Source organism: Etheostoma cragini, chromosome 11 (assembly GCF_013103735.1).
Source record: "Etheostoma cragini isolate CJK2018 chromosome 11, CSU_Ecrag_1.0, whole genome shotgun sequence".
Classification (NCBI taxonomy): Eukaryota; Metazoa; Chordata; class Actinopteri; order Perciformes; family Percidae; genus Etheostoma; species Etheostoma cragini.
The window spans coordinates 15269539-15291389 of NC_048417.1; the positions used below are offsets into that span (position 1 = coordinate 15269539).

At 40.4% G+C, this 21851-nt stretch overlaps 2 protein-coding genes across 5 annotated transcripts in view; one reads left to right on the forward strand and one right to left on the reverse strand.

The window, feature by feature from the left end:
* Positions 1-12519, forward strand: part of lrp2a (low density lipoprotein receptor-related protein 2a) — a 46888-nt gene extending 34369 nt beyond the window's left edge. For all 4 annotated transcript variants that reach the window (XM_034884792.1, XM_034884791.1, XM_034884793.1 and 1 more), the window contains 26 exons: positions 170-347; positions 1134-1330; positions 1446-1691; positions 1860-1988; positions 4113-4232; positions 5004-5120; positions 5596-5712; positions 5835-5972; positions 6099-6221; positions 6327-6455; positions 6779-6910; positions 7056-7187; positions 7280-7423; positions 7518-7683; positions 7773-7901; positions 8031-8254; positions 8376-8555; positions 9083-9202; positions 9374-9464; positions 9630-9697; positions 10094-10211; positions 10344-10464; positions 10671-10781; positions 11281-11397; positions 11493-11564; positions 11838-12519. In XM_034884792.1, coding sequence (XP_034740683.1) covers positions 170-347; positions 1134-1330; positions 1446-1691; positions 1860-1988; positions 4113-4232; positions 5004-5120; positions 5596-5712; positions 5835-5972; positions 6099-6221; positions 6327-6455; positions 6779-6910; positions 7056-7187; positions 7280-7423; positions 7518-7683; positions 7773-7901; positions 8031-8254; positions 8376-8555; positions 9083-9202; positions 9374-9464; positions 9630-9697; positions 10094-10211; positions 10344-10464; positions 10671-10781; positions 11281-11397; positions 11493-11564; positions 11838-12008 — 3590 coding nt within the window. In that variant the 3' untranslated portion in view covers positions 12009-12519. The remainder of the gene's footprint in view (positions 1-169; positions 348-1133; positions 1331-1445; positions 1692-1859; positions 1989-4112; positions 4233-5003; positions 5121-5595; positions 5713-5834; positions 5973-6098; positions 6222-6326; positions 6456-6778; positions 6911-7055; positions 7188-7279; positions 7424-7517; positions 7684-7772; positions 7902-8030; positions 8255-8375; positions 8556-9082; positions 9203-9373; positions 9465-9629; positions 9698-10093; positions 10212-10343; positions 10465-10670; positions 10782-11280; positions 11398-11492; positions 11565-11837) is intronic.
* On the reverse strand, positions 12322-18288 carry rdh1 (retinol dehydrogenase 1). Its single transcript, XM_034884795.1, has 6 exons — positions 18112-18288; positions 16263-16298; positions 15735-16065; positions 14276-14534; positions 13383-13546; positions 12322-13293 (listed from the first exon to the last, which is right to left on the reverse strand). The coding sequence occupies exons 1-6, from the start codon at positions 18112-18114 to the stop codon at positions 13067-13069; spliced, it is 1020 nt and encodes a 339-aa protein (XP_034740686.1). The 5' UTR covers positions 18115-18288; the 3' UTR covers positions 12322-13066.
* Positions 18289-21851: the final 3563 nt, after the last annotated feature.

Consider the following 21851-nt stretch of genomic DNA (forward strand, 5'->3'; position numbering starts at 1 on the left):
TGAGTTAGAATCTAAAAAATCTTCTGATCAAGACCTTTTAGTTTATTATCTCAACAACTTAAGTCCTCTTTAAGTTGATTTAGGTATTGCTACTAGCAGAACAATACCTGGCCTGTATTTACTCAGCTGTGGTGAACTGAGATTGTTTGACCGACTCTTCCTCTGACAGGAAACAATCCTTGTACGGTGAACAATGGAGGCTGCTCACACCTGTGCTTGATCCGTCATGGGGGGCGGGAACACACCTGTGAGTGCCCGGACCATTTCCTGTCTGTCCAAATAGGAGGTGTGAACCGATGCCTTCCCATGTGCACTAGCACCCAGTACAGATGTGCTAACAATGAAAGGTTTGTCAAGATTTCTTCTTGTGGTATCCCTTGGGATCTTTTTTAAGTGCAGCCTTTTCATTGTTGAACTGACTGTGACATTAGTGGGACTACTACCATAAACAGATTAAGACACTGTTAGGATGATAGGTTGTTGTTATCTCATGCCAGAGTTTTTGTTCGTATCAAAATTCAAACTTCAGGGGGCAACCTCTCCAGTAGAGTTTGCGCCCCATGTAGACTGACTCCTTTAAAGTGGCCCTGGTTTTGATCCAACCAGTGTCCCTTTGCTGCGCTTCGTCCCCTCTCTTGCCACTTTCCTGTCTTTACACTGTCACTATCGAATAAATTAAAAAGCCCCAAAAAATCTTTAAAAAAAGTCTTACAAAGGCTGTAGTGTTCACTTCCTCCGTCCATAATCTTTTATTTCAAAGCACAGGAATATACGGTAAATGTCTGTTTGCTCTCTTTGCAATAGAAAAACAGCGCTTTCTGTTGTTTGTGTCATAATTCAGTCCATCAGAATCCTTCTGTTAGGATAAAATGTGCACACAGTGCAGTGATGGGGTCAGTAGGGGCTACAAATATTCTTTTTTTATAAATATAACTGTGTGAAAAAAGTAATGTCGTATTGTAATGTCAAATGCTACACAAGCTGAATTTTCTTTTTTATGGCCACTTACATTTTTGCAGCCTTTCATAGAGTTGTAAGTAGTTTATTGATCAGTGTTCTTAGTTCAGATTGGTTAAACAGAGAGACGGGAAGCTCTTTGCGCAACATTTTTTGCCCTGCCTCTGCTTCAACAGATGCATTCCTATCTGGTGGAAATGTGACGGTCAGAGGGACTGCAGAGACGGCTCAGACGAGCCTTCCACCTGCCCGGCTCGCCACTGCAGGCTCGGCCAGTTTCAGTGCAATGATGGAAACTGCACCAGTCCGAACTTCCTGTGCAACAGCAACCAGGACTGCCACGATGGCTCAGATGAAGACCCTGTGCTGTGTGGTGGGTTGTGTTCTCTAATAGCTATTACACATTTCTTCAAAATGGAGTGTATTCTTTGTGGCTCACTTTGGGTCTCTGTTATGATATTTTTTACGACTTCATGTACAAACTACAGCTTCACACCAGTGTGAAACCCACCAGTGGCAGTGTGCGAATAAGCGGTGTATCCCCGAGTCATGGCAGTGCGACGGCGAGGACGACTGTGGCGATCAGTCTGACGAGGACCCTGCCCACTGCTCCACCAGGACCTGTCGCCCGGGACAGTTCAAGTGCCGCAATGGACGCTGCATCCCCCAGAACTGGAAATGTGATGTTGATGATGATTGTGGTGACAACTCTGATGAACCGTTAGAGGAGTGTAGTAAGTAATACACACTTTTTCTTTACTCTGCTCCTGGGCCTTACTTTAATTGTGAACTACTTTTTCATTATAACTCCTTTTGGCATTAATTATCCATGTATTTTGATGTTTATAAAAGTACACCACTCTTTGTCTTCTTTACTTACAACTGTAGTGTTTTCTCCGCAGTGGGACCAGCATATCGATGTGACAACCACACAGAGTTTGTCTGCAAGACCAACTACCGCTGTGTGCCACTGTGGTCTGTTTGCAACGGCCACAACGACTGCAGGGACAACAGTGATGAGCAGGGCTGTGGTGAGTCTGTGACATCCTTGAGACAGGACTGAGATCCTGTTTACATCGTCACAGTGACCTGAAAACTGTTTGTTATTACTGGATGTGCTGGGGCGGCCTCTGGTTCACCCAGTGCCCCATGTAAGCTGAGACCTTTCCAGCTGCCCTGCGGGTTCGAATCCGACCTGCTGCCCTTTGCTGCGTGTCATCCCCCATCTCTCTCCCACTTTTTCGGTCTATCTACTGTCACTCTGAAATAAAAGAAAAAAGCCCCCCAAAAAACTTTACAAAAACTTTTCCAGGGAGATCAAGTTGAATGTATTCGTTGGCAGTAAGATGAATCAGAAGTCTCAAAAGATTAATACATTCACAGCATGGAAACAAGGCTATGTGTTTATGCAGTGAGTGAGGGGCAATTAGCCAACACCTCAGCCTCCTGTTGGACATTGCACAGTGAGGTATTGGGAGGTGCTGATGGAGAGGGTTTCACCACTCACCCTCCTCCACCATTTGCCTCTCCCTAAGAGCACCACAGATTTATGAGCTGTCCGCTAATACAGTTCTACATATATATATGTATATATAGGTATACGTGTGTGTGTTGTTGCTCTGTCCTTGCGTGGGGGCAGGGTTCACACAAGTCTCTTTGTACTTTGCTACGATCCAAACACACTTGCAGCGGCCCTCCCGTCTCTTATCGGAGGCCCCGCTCCATTAGTGCCATGCCGGCGCAGGACCGAAGATCCACGCTAATCTTTCTGTAAGAATGTAGCAGATGGGCCAGGTGGAGGGCTAGGAGGGCAGGACTAGCCTACACTGCGCTATCTTTGACCCCTAGCGCTGTGTGGTAGAGATGGCTCAGACCAGCTTTCTTCCACTCCTCTCCCGTCTGTGCTTCACATCTCCTGCAGTCTTAACCTCTACAGACACATACTAGCACGGATAGAGGTCACCCATCTGCCTTAGGCACGCTGCCCTCCTCCTCTCTGATTGTTGCAGTTTAATTAAAAAACAAAATGAGTTTCATCTCAAACTGACATTTTCATCATTACTTAATAGCCTAAAAATGTCCAGGCATAGTCTGCTTTTATTGGTCTACTGGAAGATCATCATCTTTTCTCAGTTTTTAGTCCTCAATGTGTCACTCAAAGTTTAATATATAGACACATGTTGGTGCCATTGTGGTAACAAACGAATGGAGGAGAGCTGTTTAATCTGTGAATCTGGTTGTAATACACACACTGTGTTGCCAGTTAATAAGGTACAAATCGAAAATTCAGTTTAATACAACAGCTCTGCAATGATCCAATCCACAAGCAAATGTTTTAGAGAGGTGTTTATTCAACTTTGTTTGTTTGAGGCTGCAGTTTGCAGTGCTGTTGAATTGTTGTTATACTGGAAGGTGATTTTAATATTTAGTTAATTTATTTTGTATGATCCTAATTGTATTTTCTCTTCCAAGTATTTTCATGTAACATCATGCTAGATTAACCTGGTAAAATATTTTATAATTAATTTATCATTTATAATATTAATTTATAGTCTTTTATTGAGCCCAAATGGGGTAATTCCAATTAACACTCTGTTGTTATAACACACTACACACAGGCCTGAAATAGACACACACACACACACACACTCACACACACACATGCTCAGGTCCTTTACATGCACTAATGGACAGATGTCAGAGTAAGCAGTAGGGTTCGACTGCTGATCAGGCGCCCTGAGCGGTTGGGGAGGGGGGGGCACCTTGGCAGTGCCCAGGAGGTGAACTGGCATCTCTCCAGCTACTACTATCCCTCCGTACTTTGGTTCTTACGGGGACTTGAACCAGCAACCTCTCCCGTTCCCACCCCAACTCCCTACAGACTGAGCTACGGCCACCCCTAAAAGTAAAAGATAAAGTTGGTAAATATCTTATGTACAAATCTACAAATCTACAAATCTAACCTCATCCTCTAAATACAAAAAGAATGCAGATGTCACGTGATCAATCAGTGTCAGACGCACTAAGTCCATCCAACCTTTTAAATTGAAACAAGGTTCTTCAGGGTGTTAGACAGAGCGTGGAGAAACAATGTACTTAGTTGAGCATAATGCTTTAAAAGGATGACTAGTTTCATGTCCCTGCTCCTTTCCCAGATGAAGTGACCTGTGATCCTAATGGAGACTTACGCTGTGACAACCACCGCTGCATCCCGCTGAGATGGAGGTGTGACGGGGACGATGACTGCGGGGACAACTCTGACGAACGCAGCTGCAGTGAGTGCTGTTCACTGTTACTGATGAAGTTACATAGTTCAGCTGCCTTTGAGCTTTTAGTTGGAGAACTGACGAGAGTGCAAACAGGGAAAAAGCTGGGTACATTGTTTTGGTGCCATTTAAGTGTCTTTTAAGTAGGTTTACTTGAGGATGTAAGCTCAGCTTCTGTAAATTGTCCAAATGAAAAGGGAGTGTTGATGGCAGAATAGCCCTGCAATCATTTTTATCAGACAGCAGGGAGGATTTGTAAGAGGCTCGACACTTCTGCCGGATTGCTGAAAGAGGTAGTCTTATCAGTTGCTAGAAAAACAGGCTGTCCTCAGCGTGTCAAAAAGGGGGAGTGAAAGAGTCTGTCACCCTTTGCCCTGGAGAATTTAAACATGTCTGAGAACATGCCAGTTAATAGAGATAATGTAGCTTATCAAAGGAGAAACAGAGACTGGGGTTAAATCATGGTGGTACCGCTCCCCTTGTTGCTCTGCTGCTGATGCCAGGGGAGTTTGTCTCCAGTGAACTCATGAACTCACTGCAGAGTAACGGCTGCACATCCAGCTTGTGTGACTGTGGGTGTGAGGAGGAGAAAAATAATAGACAGCATTGAAAAACTCTTCAACCCAAGTTTGAGAAATGTGTCAAAGTTGAATGAAAGACACACACGAGCTTTTGACATCCATCTGATGAATGTGTCTGTGTAATGGAAGTTCAATAAACACAAAATTAACTTCTGCACTTGCTTGACTTCACACTTTCTGTTTTGGTGTTTTATCTCAGCTCCACGCGCATGCACAGAGAGCGAGTATCGTTGTGAAAATCTGCGCTGCATTCCCGACCGTTGGGTCTGTGACCATGACAACGACTGTGAGGACAACTCGGATGAAAGGGACTGTGGTAAGTGAAGGCTCTTTGTTGGCCTGGTTGTTTGTGAGTAACGGAGGGCTGCACTAAACAAAGAAGCAAAACAACTTCACGTTTAGCATAGACAGACAGGACCACCAATAGTCATCTATTTAAAAGTAGTTTATTCACTCTGCTGAAACTGAGGAATTCCTTCCTTACAGTGCTGGCAGAACACTGTTTTAGAAGTTCAAGTTTCACTGAACATCACACATCAAGAAGTTATTCTAGAATCTAGAATAACTCTTGAATGTATACCATCTAGAATCTAGATGGTATACATTCAAGAATAATTTCCAATGTAGAAATAAAGGAAAGAATTTGGGAATTTTGGGTGACAAAGAAGCTAGTGCAGAAATAAAGGAAAGAATTTGGGAATTTTGGGTGACAAAGGAGCTAGTGCTCCCCTTTTGCATGAGTGGTGTATAGTTGAATGTGAAGTAATAGTGCTGGTTTGGCTGTGTTGCAGAGTTGCGGACTTGTCATCCCGGTTACTTTCAGTGTGGCAGTGGACACTGTATCGCTGAGCGCTTCAAATGCGATGGCAACGCCGACTGTCTAGACTATACAGATGAGACGTCTTGTCGTAAGTCTCCAGCATTGATTGTTTTTCACTTTTTGGTAATAATTACCGTCTCCGTCACAAAAAGAGAGTTTTAACAGAAGTGAATGTAGCATGCATGTTCTTTTTTTATCACTGACTTTCAGCAACCCGCTTTCCCAACGGCACATACTGCGCGCCCTTCCTGTTTGAGTGCAAGAACCACGTATGTGTCCAGTCTCATTGGAAATGTGACGGAGACAATGACTGTGGAGATAATTCAGACGAGGAGCTTCACCTCTGCTGTAAGAAATGACATCAACACTCATAAAAACCCAAGCTTATTAGATTCTTGCCGAGAACCTGGCAAACTTAATATTGGCTCAATATTTGTAAGTGAATGTGTTGAATGTTTTCTTGTTCATCCACAGTGGAAATCCAGTGTGAGACTCCGTTCCGTTTCCGCTGCGACAACAACCGCTGTATCTACAGCCACGAGCTGTGTAACTCTGTTGATGACTGTGGTGACGGCTCTGATGAGAGACAGGAAAACTGTGAGTAGCTTATACAGCTACTCAAATGTATGTCCGGTTCTATTTTACTTTTTTTGAACATGCATCTACAGCATCTCTTGAGTTGATATGTTTCTCACCATCTAGGCCAAAGTCCCACTCATGGACCCTGTACAGATGATGAGTACAAATGCAGTAATGGACAGTGCATCCCTCTGCAGTATGCCTGTGATGATTATGATGACTGTGGAGACCAGTCGGATGAGCTTGGCTGCCGTGAGTACATTAACAAAGAGCATGACAGTAATTATGAAGGATTGAAAAATTAAAAATGTATTTTCAAACTTGCAAGTGTATTACAATTTAGATAAATAAATAAAACTAGTTTTTCAACTGAGTTAACACGGTCAGACCACTTGTAGTTAGTTAACTGGACATAAATGCACTATAATGCACCTTTGATTATTTATATATCGACTTCAACTGGACTGTACCTGACTTTGGTGCAAGAATAAAAACAGAACATGCTTTAAGTACTATACAGTTATCTATATGTCTAGTTCGACATTTAGTGTGCTTTTTGTATCTGCTCCTGTCAGACCATGGCAGTGGACACACCTGCAGTAACAACATCTGTGAACACAACTGTACCGACCTGACGCAGGGAGGCATTCTCTGTTCGTGCAGGCCCGGCTACAAGCCCAGAACGACAGAAAAACACATTTGTGAAGGTAAACGCCAAAAAATGAAAAAAAAACAAAAAACAAAAAAAGTCTTGTCACATACTCAATCCATTTTTTGACATAGAAGTAGTTTTTTTCATTCAATTTATGTTTTTCTCTCTTTTTTTCTCATTTTATTCCGCATTGGAAACAGATGTGAATGAATGTGAGGTGTACGGCACCTGTCCTCAGGAGTGCAAAAACACAAAGGGCAGCTATGAGTGTTTTTGTGCTGAAGGCTTTCTCTCTTTTGGTGAGCCGCATGGGACTGAGTGCGCTGCCCAGGGTAAGACATTCACACGCAGAAGAGGATTCTTTACAAATGTTCCCTTTCAATAGTGTGTTAAGCCAAATTCTTTCACCTTAACTTTTGTATAGGAAATCCACCAGTGCTGCTTTTGCCAGACAACATTCGCATCCGTCGTTTCAACCTGTCCTCTGAGCAGTATTCAGATTATGTGGACAACGCTGAGCACATCCAAGCCTTAGACTACCTGTGGGATCCAGAGGGACAAGGACTCAGTAAGACTTCTACTGTAAACCTTTAAAGTGTGTTGTTGTTGTTAGCTACAGCCATTATAAAAGTTTGGATAACCTTTATCCCCTGATGCTGTAGGTGTCGTGTACTGGACAGTTCTTGGTCGGGGATCTCAGTTTGGCTCTATCAAACGCGCCTACATGACCACATTTAACGATCACGGCAACAACCCAGTGAAAGAAGTGGATCTGAATCTGAGATACATTTCTAATCCTGACGGCATCGCTGTGGACTGGGTTGGCGGGTAATTCACCAAGATTATGATATAACCATTCGCAAAAGATGCTTTAAATTCTGTTCAGTTGCTCAGTATGTATTTAAAACCTTTTACAGGCACATTTACTGGACAGATTCAGGCACCAATCGAATTGAAGTGGCCAAACTAGATGGGCGGTACAGGAAGTGGTTGATCCACACAGACCTGGACCAGCCCGCTGCTATTGTTGTCAACCCATCAATTGGGTAAGAGGATTTAGAACTTTGGTGTAAACAAATATGTTGTCTGCATCCTTAATTCCTACAGTAGGAATAGGTTTTGTATCTGGACAAAAACATTATGTTTTGTCTCTGTGATAATTTCTGTGTTGGCAGAATGATGTACTGGACAGACTGGGGCAGGAAACCCAGAATAGAATCAGCGTGGATGGACGGTCGGCACAGAGAGGTGCTGGTGAGGGAGGAGGACCTGGGCTGGCCTACTGGACTGGCTGTGGACTATCTGAATGGGAATAGGATCTACTGGTGTGACTCCAAAGAAAACATCATTGAGTCCATGAAGCCTGACGGCACAGACAGGAAGATCGTCATATCAGGAGGTCAGAACAATGACAACATACAAACAAATATGACGTGTTTTATGGGCAGGACTAATATTTAGAGTAAGTTATTCAAATAACAGCAGCGGTTATTGAAAGTGCTGTGTTTTCTCTTTTTCAGACATTGGCCATCCCTACAGTCTGGATGTGTTTGAGGGGCACGTGTACTGGACAACGAAAGAGAAAGGTGAAGTGTGGAGGACTCACAAGTTTGGGAAAGGACATAAAGTCAAAGTTCTAACCATCAACCCCTGGCTCACTCAAGTCCGCATTTACCAGGAGCAGCGACACAACCAGTCAGGTTAGAACACTGACCTTTTTTGTCTTTATATTCATATAAAAAGAAAAAAAGTTGTGCTATTGTATGTCATGTATACATAAAGCGATGTTTTGTTATTGCTGACACACTCAAGCCTAATGTAGTGGCCTGTAAAAAGGCTTGTAAAACATATTAAGAAAGGTTTCTCAGTATGTTTCTTGAAAAAAATAAAAATTATAAATGGATTTATGCAACAAAAAATAACTATGTTTTCTTATGCGTTTTACACTTCATTCTGAGTATATTCCCCACTTCAAACTAAAAGTACAGAAGGGAAGAGGAGCTAGTAATCAGCAGTTACGTCATTTTCAAATCTTTATTTAACAAGGAAAACTTCATTGAGAGTAACAATGTTTTTTCCATTTTTCCTGACCAGGAAAGACAGCAATGACAAATAGTTACAGACTAACAACATAAGATAGATAACACAAACCATGCCTCAGAATCACAGTGCACAATACTATTATAAAATCCCTGCTCTGTTATTCTTTGTTTTTTTTCCTCTTCAGTACCCAACCCATGTAAGAATGTGTGCAGCCATCTCTGTCTCCTCCGGCCTGGTGGATACACCTGCGCCTGCCCTCAAGGGTCCTCTCCGGTGCAGTTTGACTCCAATGAATGTGATGCAGGTAAACAACAGCCTGAGTGCATCTGCTGCCTGCACTCTTGTGTTGGCTGCTGTGTTGCATCATCACTTTGCATTAGTTAACCCATTCTTCATATGTGCCTGGCTGATCCTGTGTGGATTTGTAAAATGTTTTGTTGTTGATTGTGTGTATGCCTGGCTTTTGCTCCTGCAGCCATTGAGCCGCCCGTTGTAATGCCCCCTGCATGTAGATGCATGAATGGTGGAACCTGCTACACTGATGAAGGCGGGCTGCCCAAGTGCAAGTGAGTTTAGTTGTAGGTGCTGGTCACACCAGCGATCGGTTGATTGGTTAATTGATCGATTGAGTCTCCATCAGTCATATCCAGTGATGCCTGAAATTCTAGTTTTTCTAAAGATACTCCAGGATGTTGTCTATCTATGTAAGAAAAAAGTATGTCTTTCTGCAGATGTCCATACGGTTACCTGGGCAGCTATTGTGAGATGGGGAAGTCGAGGGGCGCTCCAGCAGGAACAGGTACTGTTATTCGCCCCTTATCTACGCTACACTTTATCTCTGCTTTAACTTGAAGTGTCGACTAAACTAATTCTAAAATTAAACTATATAATTTGAGTCCACCACACATGCACTGGTTGACATGTGGGACCTGCTGCACAGTAACAATCATGATCTGTTGGCTCTACAAAAAACACCTCAGCAATTCCTAAAGATGTCGACTTGCCAAAATCACACATTTCCTTAATAAATAGCCATGTTATACTTCAACTGATCACTGTTTAACTTCTCTAATGGTTTAGCAATACTAATGGGTCATGAACAGTTAAGGACTAGTTTAGTAGGAATGTTTATATCAGCACATTATTGCAAGTGTCTAATATGCATACAACTCAATATTTTCTACTTTTTCTGTAGCTGTGGCTGTTTTACTGGCAGTTATTATCATCTTGATCACTGGAGCTCTGGCTGTTGGGGTTTTCCTCAACTACAAACGAACAGGATCTTTCATCCCCTCCATGCCCAAACTACCCAGGTATCTTGGTGCTCTTGTTTTTGATTCTCTTTTTGACACTGTTGTTTTGTGCTTACCAATGAATACAGTACTGCAGTTGATGCTGCAGAATTTAGATCAAAGTTCAAATTGAAGTGTTTTGTTTTTATCTAGCCTCAGCAGCCTGGTGAAATCCGGTGACACAGGGAATGGGGTGACGTTTCGCTCGGGTGATAATGTTGATCTCGGACCATCACACATTGGAGTGTCTTTCATTGACACAGCCATGCAGATGGTGAGTCCTTGAAGAATGCTAATTGGCAGTTAATATTTTCCCTAAGTCACTTAAAGTATACCATCAGCGTTTCTGACTCACTACCTAGTACATTAGTGCAATTAGCATTCCTTCTAGAACTGCTTGTGTCAGCAGCAGTTGGGAAAAAAATGAATGTGGGTTTAATGACTGTGAAAATCTATTTTATCCAAATGATATCCCTATAGGACGATAATTTCGCCATGGAAGCTGGGAGGCAGCCAATCACGTTTGAGAACCCGTTATACGCCACAGCTCCTGGAGCAGCTGGTGATCCTGCTGTCATTCATGCCACACAGGTACTATTAATAATAGAATGAGGAATTATTTTTATGTCCCACATAAATCCCACATATAAACTAAGACTTCCAGCAGTTGACACTTTTTAAAGAAAACACAAAGCTTTGTTGCAAACCACATACTGCGCATGGTTCAGTTGCTATCATCATTTCAGCATCTTCCAATAGAAAATAATCTCTTTTTAGTTTTTTTAGTAAAATACCCATACACCGCTGTGTTTTTATAAATGTTTTTTTTTGTTCATTCCACATGGGCATGACAACTTCTTTAGGTCCTTGGTAAAACGGTTTAAGGTCAAAACATTGTCATGCCCATGTAGAATTCAAGAAAAATCTGTGAGATAATTATTATCCAGCTCTTTCAGAGAATATATAGATGTACGTGCACCTCCTGATTATTTTATTAAACAATTAAAATTAAAGAAAATAATATTAATTAAGCCAATAAGATCAACCGTCGCGGCTGATGAAACTGACATGGCAACCTACTTCTTATCAGGTGACTGTTAATGTGAGTGGCGAACAGTTGGAGAACAAGTTTGTGAACCCGGCGTATCGCGAAGATCAGCGTGTGGGCGTTGTGAACACGTCTTCTGTCAGCACCAATCCTGTACAGGTGAGTCAAGTATACAGTATGTCCATATGACACTAAGCTAACTTATCATTGTTTTTTAAATGTGATGCCACCTCAATGTTTGTGCTTGTTTGCAGGAGTCAAAGTGGAGCCTTTTCAAGCGAAAATTAATGCCAAGCACCACATTTGAAAACCCTTCATATTCAGAGGTAAGTTTGCACATGGGAGTTACAGTGAAAAATGTTAGTTTGTTGTGTTTGGACCCCGAAGTGCTGAGACAGGAGACAGAGAGCGATTCAAGGGTGTGTATTAACAAAAAGTCACTTAGTAACCGGCAGGGAAGGCTAAAGTCAAGGGCTGACTCGGAGGAGAAAACACCCGAACCCAAAACACACCCAACCATGAAAAACCTTTTTAGGACACCAGTTACAAAATCGAAAGTACAGGTATTGTTTCGGCTTAACCTCTGCATCGTTTTACAGATGAAGGATGAGAAGCCTGTAGGAAGCACTGGGGACTCTTCTGCCCCTGAGCCCTCTCCGTTTGTCCCTCCCGCCAAACTACAGAAGAGGGATCGTCCGAGCACCTTTTCGCCAACCGAGGACAGTTTCAAAGACACAGCCAACCTTGTGAAAGAGGACAGCGACGTATAACCCCCCTCTCACCGACGGGAATTGAAAAAAAAGAAACACACTTTGCACAGAATTTATTTTTTTATGCAGTCTGTGTACAAAAACTTGTTTTAGGAAAAGAGAAATACATTTCTACAGAATGAAGAAAAAAAAGTCTTCTGTGACTATGCCTTCTGACATTTCTTATGCCAATTCTTGTGTTAATGTTTTTCTTTATTCTGATGTACAATATGTATATCTTTGCACTGAAGCTGCTGATAGAAATGTTGATAAATAAGTTGTATATTTGTAAATTTGAACATTAAGATTTTGTCAGAAAATATCTTCGAAATAGATCCTACGAATAGTTTAACAAACACAATTACACAGATAATAATAAGTGAGCTGCATTCTGAATGGACAATACTTGTGATCAAAGGTTATTAGAGAAATGTGTTGAGTAATGATATTTTTTTGCCACTGAACAAAACTGAAGATGTATTTACTTCATCTTTCATGTTTATATACCTCATTTTTAGGGCTGGAAACTAAACAAAAAGACTAAACTAATTGGATTTGAACTTATGTCATTCAGTTTTTCAAAGATATGTGCTCCAGTATAAACAGATGCATAAAATATGTGTGCAAAGCATAATCAAACGCATTATGTTCCCTGAGTTTATGACTTTGACTCAACGTGATAATTTGTTTTAGTAATGATATTGGAAAGATGGCCAAAATTGTTTGGAGCGATACTTGAACATGCCTGTGTATGATTTGGTGTAGTTGATTATCTTAAAAATCAACACATGACCTGAGGATGCAGATGTAAATGGCTGTTTTTTAAACCTGGTGAATAAATTCTTAACTTTACAGAATGATTTATTTTGTATCATAATGAGGACAAATAAATACTGGACCTGTGATCATCCACAACATGCCCATATGGTTTAAATTGCTGCTGCTGACGCATGAAATGAATAAATTTCCTATTTTGTAACACAGTCTTAACACTTTGTAAAATAACTTTTGTCACAATATATTTCATGTTATTTTTTTTTTATAAAATGGTTTGTCATACTGTTCAGTCAAGTGGCCTGTTAGACACGTATTTTACCCTTAGGTAAAGGAAGAAGCGCATTGATAACAAAGTCTGACACAAAAGAAGGGAGGTAGGACAGAGGAATCCAAAAAAACTTGGCATCCCAGCCTGCACCATAACGTGTGCGAGGAAAGCGAGCTGTCAGCGCATGTTCCATACACCTGGTCACCTTAGAGATGTCTGGACTGCACAAGATGCCCATGGAGAATCCCTGAACTTTCAGATCTGACAGAGAAAAAAACAACACTCAGATTCAATTCCTATTTATGTGACACTATTTGTTGCTAAATGCCATCAACTGTACTTTCACTCACAGTCATCCAAGTATGTGTCTCCATAGGAGTCTTTAACATCTTGAGGGAGACGGGTCCACAGCTTCCTCTGGTCAGCTTCAATAAGATCTAGATTGGTAACACCTGTCCTGAAGAAACCCGGCTCAATAATGCTCACTTTGATGCCGAAGTGCTGCATGTCCCTTCTGGGCAGAAGAAGCAAAACATTGTGTTTCCTTAGTGAAGCTTGACAGCTTTACATTGACCTTTCCTTTAAAAGTAGGCTTACATCAAGTTTTATTTATTTTGCAGTTGACTAAATGTCAATCTTTTGCAAGTGAACTCAGTGATAGAATGAAAAAAAAACGTAAATATATTTACTCAAGTACTGTACTGAAATACAATTTTGAGATACTTGTACTTGACTTTAGTATGTCCATTTCATACAAATTTATACATTTGTATAAGTAAGTATGACATACTTCACTAAATTTCATAGAGAATTGTTGTTCTTTTGACTTCACTTTTTTTTGAAAGCCATAGTTTCTTGTTTTCACATTAAAAGTTAAGAGCTTACATTGAAAAACACATAATAATCTTATGAAACTCATTGTCAAAGATTAAATCAGAAGCAATCATTACTACTAAAACAAAATCTGTGAATTTGGGCTAAACATTTATTTGTTTATTTGAAAAGGGGACAATGTACACTGATCAACATTCGAAGCAAATGTAAGCGTACCCGAGTTAGCCATAGGCTAGTTTTCATCGGCAGTCCCCTAGCCAGATCTTATTAGGCATCCTAAAATAATAAACATCCTAAAATAATAAACAGTTATAATACAGTGAAGATATTTATAAAACATACAGGTTTTTTTTTGCTAAGAGAATTTCCTATCTCAAGAGAATGTGATAAATATGTTTCTTCCCACTACCTGAGGCTGTCAGAGAAGGCTTCCACTCCCCATTTGGACAGGCAGTATCCTCCACCAGTGAGGGACAGTCTGCCCAAAATACTGGCTGTATTTACCACCCTGCCGTGGGCCTTTTTCAGCAGAGGCAGAAACTGGAGTGTCACCTCAATAAGTCCAATCAGATTCACATCTAAAACCTTTGTGAAATCCTCCAACTGCATCCAGTCTGTTGGACCAATGGGGACGGACATGCCGGCATTATTCACTAAACCCCACAGACCTGCAGAGAAAAGAGGCAGGAACATTACCAACTTCTGAGCTGTATCTCGCTTTTGTTAATAGAAGAGAATGTTTTTGGATTTATTATCTTCACAAATATCAGAAATGTCTATTTGCAGTTACATCTGCCTTAATTCATTCCTCATCAATACACGTCTATGGTTTAGAGTGCTTAAAAAAACGTGTCATAGAAACTGTATGCCTCATCTGACCAGCAGCAAACTGTCTGAATTAAAGGCTAAAAAAGGTCTTGATCTACCTGTTCTTTTCACAGTACATACTTTTGCACCACAGATACTTACAATCTGTATATTTTATCTAAACCACTGATTGTTCTGTACTAATCTCTAATTCTTGGTATGTTTGCACAGCATTTAACACATTGAGTGGAGCCTTCCCCCCTCTGTTACTCAGGTGTCTATATTGTTTTTATGCATTTGTATATTTACGCCAAATTATTATTTCTATTAGGGATTAATCTGCCAATCGTTTTCTCAATGAATGGATTTGTTGATCTTTACAAATGTAAAATTAATAAAATAAAAAATAGTGGGAAATGTTCATCATTTTAAAGAACCAGAGGTGACATTTTAAATGACCTTTTTCATCTGTAATTTATATATGTATGCATTAATATTTGTTTCTATGACACTTTTTTTTTTTTTTACCTACTCCTATTCTCATTCATTCTCTTCTACACATGTTCTTGACGAATAAGGTCTGATTTTGAAAAGTTATATAATTTTCTTTAAATTATGGCAGATTTTGGTGGAATGAGACTACTCCAATCACTGTTGAAATGAAGAAATATATAGTAGTACATACTGCATGGTGTTTGGGAATTCTGTCTACTACTCAACCCAACACAGACAGACCAGGCATAGTCACTACTTCCAATAAATAGAAGTCTAAAAAGCTTCTAAAAGGGTTACGCTCGGGTCAGGATAAACTTTGAATCAAATCTTTTATTCAGATTTATGTTTGGAGAATCTTTACTGTGTTCCTGGCTTTCAAAATATGCAGACTATGAGGTAAGTATTTTCTCCCTCCTCTTTACAAAACAGAGGATGTGCTAACCATATCAGTAGGAGGACGATGAGTTGATGATGGGATGATCCAGGTTGCCTTTATCTCTCCCAGTGCCTCACTCTGACTGGCACCCTATCTGTGTGTACCCCCTGCTGCTTTCCGCCTGGCTCACCTCGCTCTCCGACTTCTTTGCTCACAAACTCCACCGCCCTCCTGATACTCGCACTGTCTGTAACATTCAGCACGAGGGGCTTCAGTCTGGGGGAGGACGCTGCGGCCAAATCTGCTGCACCTTTCTCTGTGAGACATGCAGCCACGACGTGGAAGCCTTTTCCATCCAGCTGCCTGGCCAGGAGATTCCCAAAGCCGCTGTCACAGCCTGTGATGAACACATGCTTCTGGCTGAAGCCATCCACCTTGTAGCAATCTCTGATGTACCAACGGACGGCAGCAAGAGTGGCCAGAAGTAAAGCACAGCTTAAGGCCAGGTGGGACAGGATTACCTAAAACACCACAACCCACAGCTTGGTCTTCATGTTTTTTTCTCTTCTAAATATTCTACACACATTCTCTGTAAAATGTAAATATAATAATAATAATAACAATAATAATAATAATAATAATAAAAATAATAAAAAAATCATAATAATGATGAGTGAATATTTATGCAAAGAGTACCAACAAATTGAAATCAACTTACCTCTATCAAATATATGGTCAGATTGTCAGTTGACACCTGAGTGAAGAAACTTTAACGTTTAAGATCCCATACACAGAAGCATGATGACTAACAGTAAAAAAAAAAGTCATTATCATCCTCATTATGCCTTATCCTTAGAGGTAAAAAGCAGCAATAAGCCTGCCTACCACAGAGGCCTCCAAAGGCCCAATGGTTTTTATGCATCAGTTGGTTTGTAATAATGTGACTAACTGCACAATTACTTGGGGATATGCACCACTAAAAAAGACATGTTAATGTTATTAAAGAACAACGTAAAACCTCATTTAACTTGAACACTCACCCTTTCACATAATCAAAAATTGTATTTTAAACTCATAAGTCTGCTACAACATGTGCATGGTGCATGTTCCTAAACAAATCTGTTTAACCCATTGACTGTGCATTATTGATATTAATATTAACGGTCTATGGTTTAACCAGAGCTAATGTCTGCACCAGCGCCCTCTAGTGGCAGTGGGGAAATCTGGCCATGGCATTAATGCACACTGGATATAATTCGTTCAATATTTTAACTAAACGTAGTACAGGGTTTATATATTCATTTTGTATCCCTCATATCAACTGATTAAATGTGAATCCATTAATTAATAACATAATATAATAATAATGATAATATAAGATAACTAAATTATTCCTTGCCAAATCTCTGAAGGAAATATTGTAATTTTTTCTCTACTACATATATCTGCCATTCTTTTTGCATAATGAATCCTTGAGTGAATGAGTGCTTCTTACTCTGACACTTTAAGTAGGCTACATTTTTCTAAAGCAGTTTTGCATTGTGCACAACTTTTACACTTCCTCCACCACTGTGCTATAGGTACTTAGCCTACACGTGACCTGAATGTGTAGCTAACTGCTTTACACATCACAAACAAAACCCCATTCACCTCCATTGTGCTGGGGTTTAACAGTGGAGATAAAACCCAGCCTAAATGCATACCTTAACACCAGAAAAAAATTAAGTGGGCAAAGTTTTGCTCTTTAATGCAACAATATCTCTCAACCATCAGATGGCATCAGATCTCATTAAGCTGCTCCGTGTAAAACATTATTTTAAATCGTTTAATCTTGTCTTTTCTTTAATTTCAAAGAAAATTAGGGTTATAGTTGTCAGGACGTCCTGTTTACGTTCTTTCCACACCGTAGTATGTAGGCTGGCTATGTGTGCGTGGCTGTCATATTGTCTATATACTGTATGTTGTCTGTCATGTTGTCTGTGTCATACTGTCTGTGTGCCTATGATGTGTAGGCCTATAAATGTGTATAAGCTATTGGACACCTTCATATCATTCGGGATGAATACAGTATCTATATCTATATCCAGATTCTGTCTGAGAGCTCCTGGTCCACAAAGCGAGACTTCAAAGTCGCCAGTTCGCTACTATTTCATACACATAGCTACCTGACTGGGGATATATGCATTATTATAATAACTCTATGACTCACAGCACATCAGACTGTTAAAAAAGGCTCACATGGACAGAGATCACATATCCACGCCAGAGATACACTGGTCACGCTCTGAATAATCTCAAACTACGTCTTTGTCACGAAAACACCCGCGAGAAGTGAAACGGGACACGACTATGTGTAGAACCATACGCAAGACGGGATTTTTGGATGAACAAAATAAATAATAATAATAAAAAAAGAAAATACAATACAATACACTAAATGCTAACTCAGCACATTCATTGCCAGAGAGCCACCCTCACCTTCACCGGTAATGAACATCAAAGCCAAGTAACAACAATAATGCAAAGTTAATGTGTAAAATAAAAAAATAAAAATAATGTAACCATACCATGGCTAAGGGGCGTCTTCCTCGTTAGACAGTAGCTGATAAAGTGACACTCTTTTCTCAGTTAATGTCAGGGTGTGATGAACAGTGTGTCTAGTGTCAAGGTCCATAGTAGATCTAACAGCAGGGTTAAACACTATTGTGAGGTTGTGTAATAGACAACTTCAGATTACAACACCCATGGTTTTGATAGCTGCATTCCCCTTTTACCTCAAATCAACTTTGAAAGCACATCTCAGGCCACTGGTCACAGACTGTCTATGCATTTCATATTGAAGAGACATCAAAATTGAGACTCTGAATACCGGTTTAAACAGAGCCCTTGTCCCATCGAGACAAAAAAGCTTAGCAAATTCATTTGTTGTGACTGTTTCTAACATCATATGACTTAACCCTCAGCAAATATTTAAAATGACTCTGATGTCATTAGAAAACGGCTCAATCTGGTGGACAATAGTAAAAACAGTTTTGAAGCCAGGGCTCTAGATTGAAAACTTGATATAAAAGAATGCATGATTTATGCTGTAACCCCATGGGATCTAATGCGGTTTGAATGGGAACATTTCTGTCCTTAAAGGTGCTCTAACCGACGTGACACGTTTCATAGGCTACAACAATTTTTTGTCACATACAGCGAACATCTCCTCACTATCTGCTAGCTGCTTGTCCCCTGAACACACTGTAAAAACAACAACAACAACTGCAGTCTCTGTAGGCAGCCAGGGTCTACAAACGACAAAAATAACAACCTGTGCCAACCTGGGGCCCGTTTCAGGAAGGAGGTTCAACAAACTGATGTCTGAGTTGATTTACCCTTAGATGCGTAACTCTAAGTTTTTGGTTTCAGTCCAGCTGATTCGAGTTGGTTCAATCTACTCAGAGTAGGTTTACTGTGCATGGAACACCACAATAAAAAGGCAACAGGAATGGAGCCATGATAATTCAACCCGGTAACAACCACAAACAAACGGGTCAGCAGAAATACTCATGTGCACATACAGTTGTGTTCAAAATAATAGCAGTCCAACATCACTAACCTCATAAATCATATTTCTTGGTGATGTTTCTACATGGCAAATAAGTGACTTGTAAGTATTGCAGAGTCAATGAAAACCAACACAGCACAGTCATGACATGCATGCTGCTCCTTCTGTGCAATTGAATCTGTAATTAAAATTTTTAAAATAATATCAGTGTTGTGTTCAATTAGTGAGGTGATTAATTCTGTGAAGAAACAGGTGTCAATCAAGGCCCATATTTAAGGAAGGAAGGAAGCAAATGTTGCGCTTGAAAAGACAAACTGGCAAAGGCTACACCAATGATCAGATCCAGGAAAATCAAAGAAGACATAATGTTACCTGTGACTACTGTTAGGATCAGAAGAAGGCTACGTGAAGCAAAGCTATCAGCTAGAAGCCCCTGCAAAGTCCAATTGCTAAAAAAAAAAAAATGCACTAAATAGGTTGACATTTGCCAAAAGACACATTGACTGGCCAGAGGAGAAATGGCGCAATATTCTGTAGACAGATGAGAGCAAAACTGTTCCTTTTGGGTCCAGGGGCTGCAGGCAGTTTGTTCGGCGACCCCCATGCACTGAATTCAAGCCACACGGTGAAGACAGTACAGCATGGTGGTGAAAAAAATCCTGTTATCAGGATGTTTCTCATACTGTGGTGTTAGGCCTATTTATCGCATACCAGGGATCATAGGTCAGTTTCAATTATCAGTAATCAATACATCAAAATACTTGAAGATGTCATGTTGTCTTATGCTGAAGAGGAAATGCCTTTGAAATGGGTCTTTTAACAAGACAATGACCCAAAACGCACCAGTAAGCGAGCAAAGTCTTGGTTCAAGGTGAACAAGATTGATTTTATAGAGTGGCCAGCCCAATCCCCGGACCTCAAACCCGTACAAAACTTGTGGGGTGACATCAAAAATGCGGTTTCTGGGGAAAAACCCAGTAATGCAGAGGAATTGTAGAATGTAGTTCAATCGTCCTGAGCTGGAATACCTGCCAGAAGTTGGTCAATTTCATGCAAAACAGATGTGAAGCAGTTCTCAGAAATAATGGTTATGCAACTAAACATTAGTGCAGTGATTCATAGTAGAGCAAACCCTTGATTTTTCAGTTAATACAGTACATGTTTGAGTTTGTAAAGAAAAATGCAAATACTGCCAATACAGCCTAACGTTCCTTTTTTTCACTTTCTGTAAAGGTATAACAGAAACTTGATCCATGTTGGCCATTTATTGATTTGGAATTGAATGTGCAGTGTTTCCAATGCATTAATATTGTGGAATTAAAAGCTATTCTAAGGATTTTGAGCATTATTCACTTTTTGAATTATTCGGGACATAACTGTACATTGAGTTTGAACATGTAGTTTGTTTAAAAAAAAAAAACAGCACCTGCTGCAAAAGAGGGAGAATAAATGAGGAAACGAAAGAGCGCTGTGTTAAGAAAAACTCTAGGTTTCCTGAAGAAATCCACAGGCTTTGTTAACTGAGCCTGAGGTTACATTACCTTTCTTTCTGAAACAGCTAAAACCCAGAGTTCCCCTCATTTAGGGTTAACAAACTCAGAGTTTTCACTAAACGTGGGGTCCATTTCAGGAAGGGGGTTTAACAAACTCTGAACTCTCAGGTTGATTGACCCTGATGGGAAACTCAGAGTTTTTGGTTCCAGAACAGCTGACTTGACTTGTTCAATTAACTCAAAACAGGTTTACACAGAGTTAAGCGTGTGCATCCCCAATATAAAAAGACAGCATGAATGGAGCCATGATAGTAAAATTCACCACGGTAACAACCACAAACTGGTCGATGCAAATACTCATGCGCACATACAGCGAGTTTGAACCATGGACTGACTGTCAATATTAGTCCATGGTTTGAACTTGTATTTCATGAAAAAAAGCAACACAGCGGCTGCTGCAAAAGAGAGAGAACTTGTGTAGGAGACAGTTGCTGCCAGAGTAAGTTCCAATATAGTGTACTTATATCAGATTTGAGTATAATAAGTACAAACAAGTATAATATTACTGGTGAAATGGTATTGAACCTATAATCTATCTAAAAGTCCATGCCTACGGATTCTATTCTGAGGCTGCAGCACCATTGTTTACAAAATCATAATTCTTAATCTTTTATTTCAAAGGGTTTGTATTAGTCCCCAGCAATACGGTGGAGCTTCTTTTTAAGGGCTCTTATTGATTTATGTTAAGGGAACACTACAAAAACGTTATAAACCTGTTTCAGAGCAAGTCACATTCTTCTGACGGCGCTTTGCTATACAGTGGCTTTCCAGACATGCCCTGCATCAACAATGTTGTAAAGAAAACTGCCGTTGGCAAAAAGCGCAATGTGACACACAGAATGTGCTGGGATGTAAGAGCATGTCCATGATAGGTGACGTTATGAGGACGGACTAGGTTATGTAGCAGGGCTAGCCGATAGACTGGCAGCGACACCGCTCCAATAGGAAGTTATCTGGAACATTTTAATACATCTATAGTCGGGGCCTCAAAATCATCTCCCGACATATGTTTAACTAACTCCCTGCAAAGTAATACAGCTTCTTCATCAACGGAATCGTCGACACAAGAAAACGCCATGTTTTGAGAATAAAACAGTACAATACAGTTTTTTATTCCAGCAGACAACTAAAATGTGCCTGATTCAGACTGAATGAATGAAGAAATTAAAGAGCGGAGAAGACCGAGAGAAGAAAACCTGCTCCT

Excerpts from the sequence above, each read along its gene's own strand:
- rdh1 (XM_034884795.1), bottom strand. Across the intron at positions 16,066-16,262 it reads TGACCATATATTTGATAGAG|GTAATCCTGTCCCACCTGGC; the intron begins GTAAGTTGATTT and ends GTGGTGTTTTAG. Across the intron at positions 14,535-15,734 it reads CAAAGAAGTCGGAGAGCGAG|GTCTGTGGGGTTTAGTGAAT; the intron begins GTGAGCCAGGCG and ends TTTTCTCTGCAG.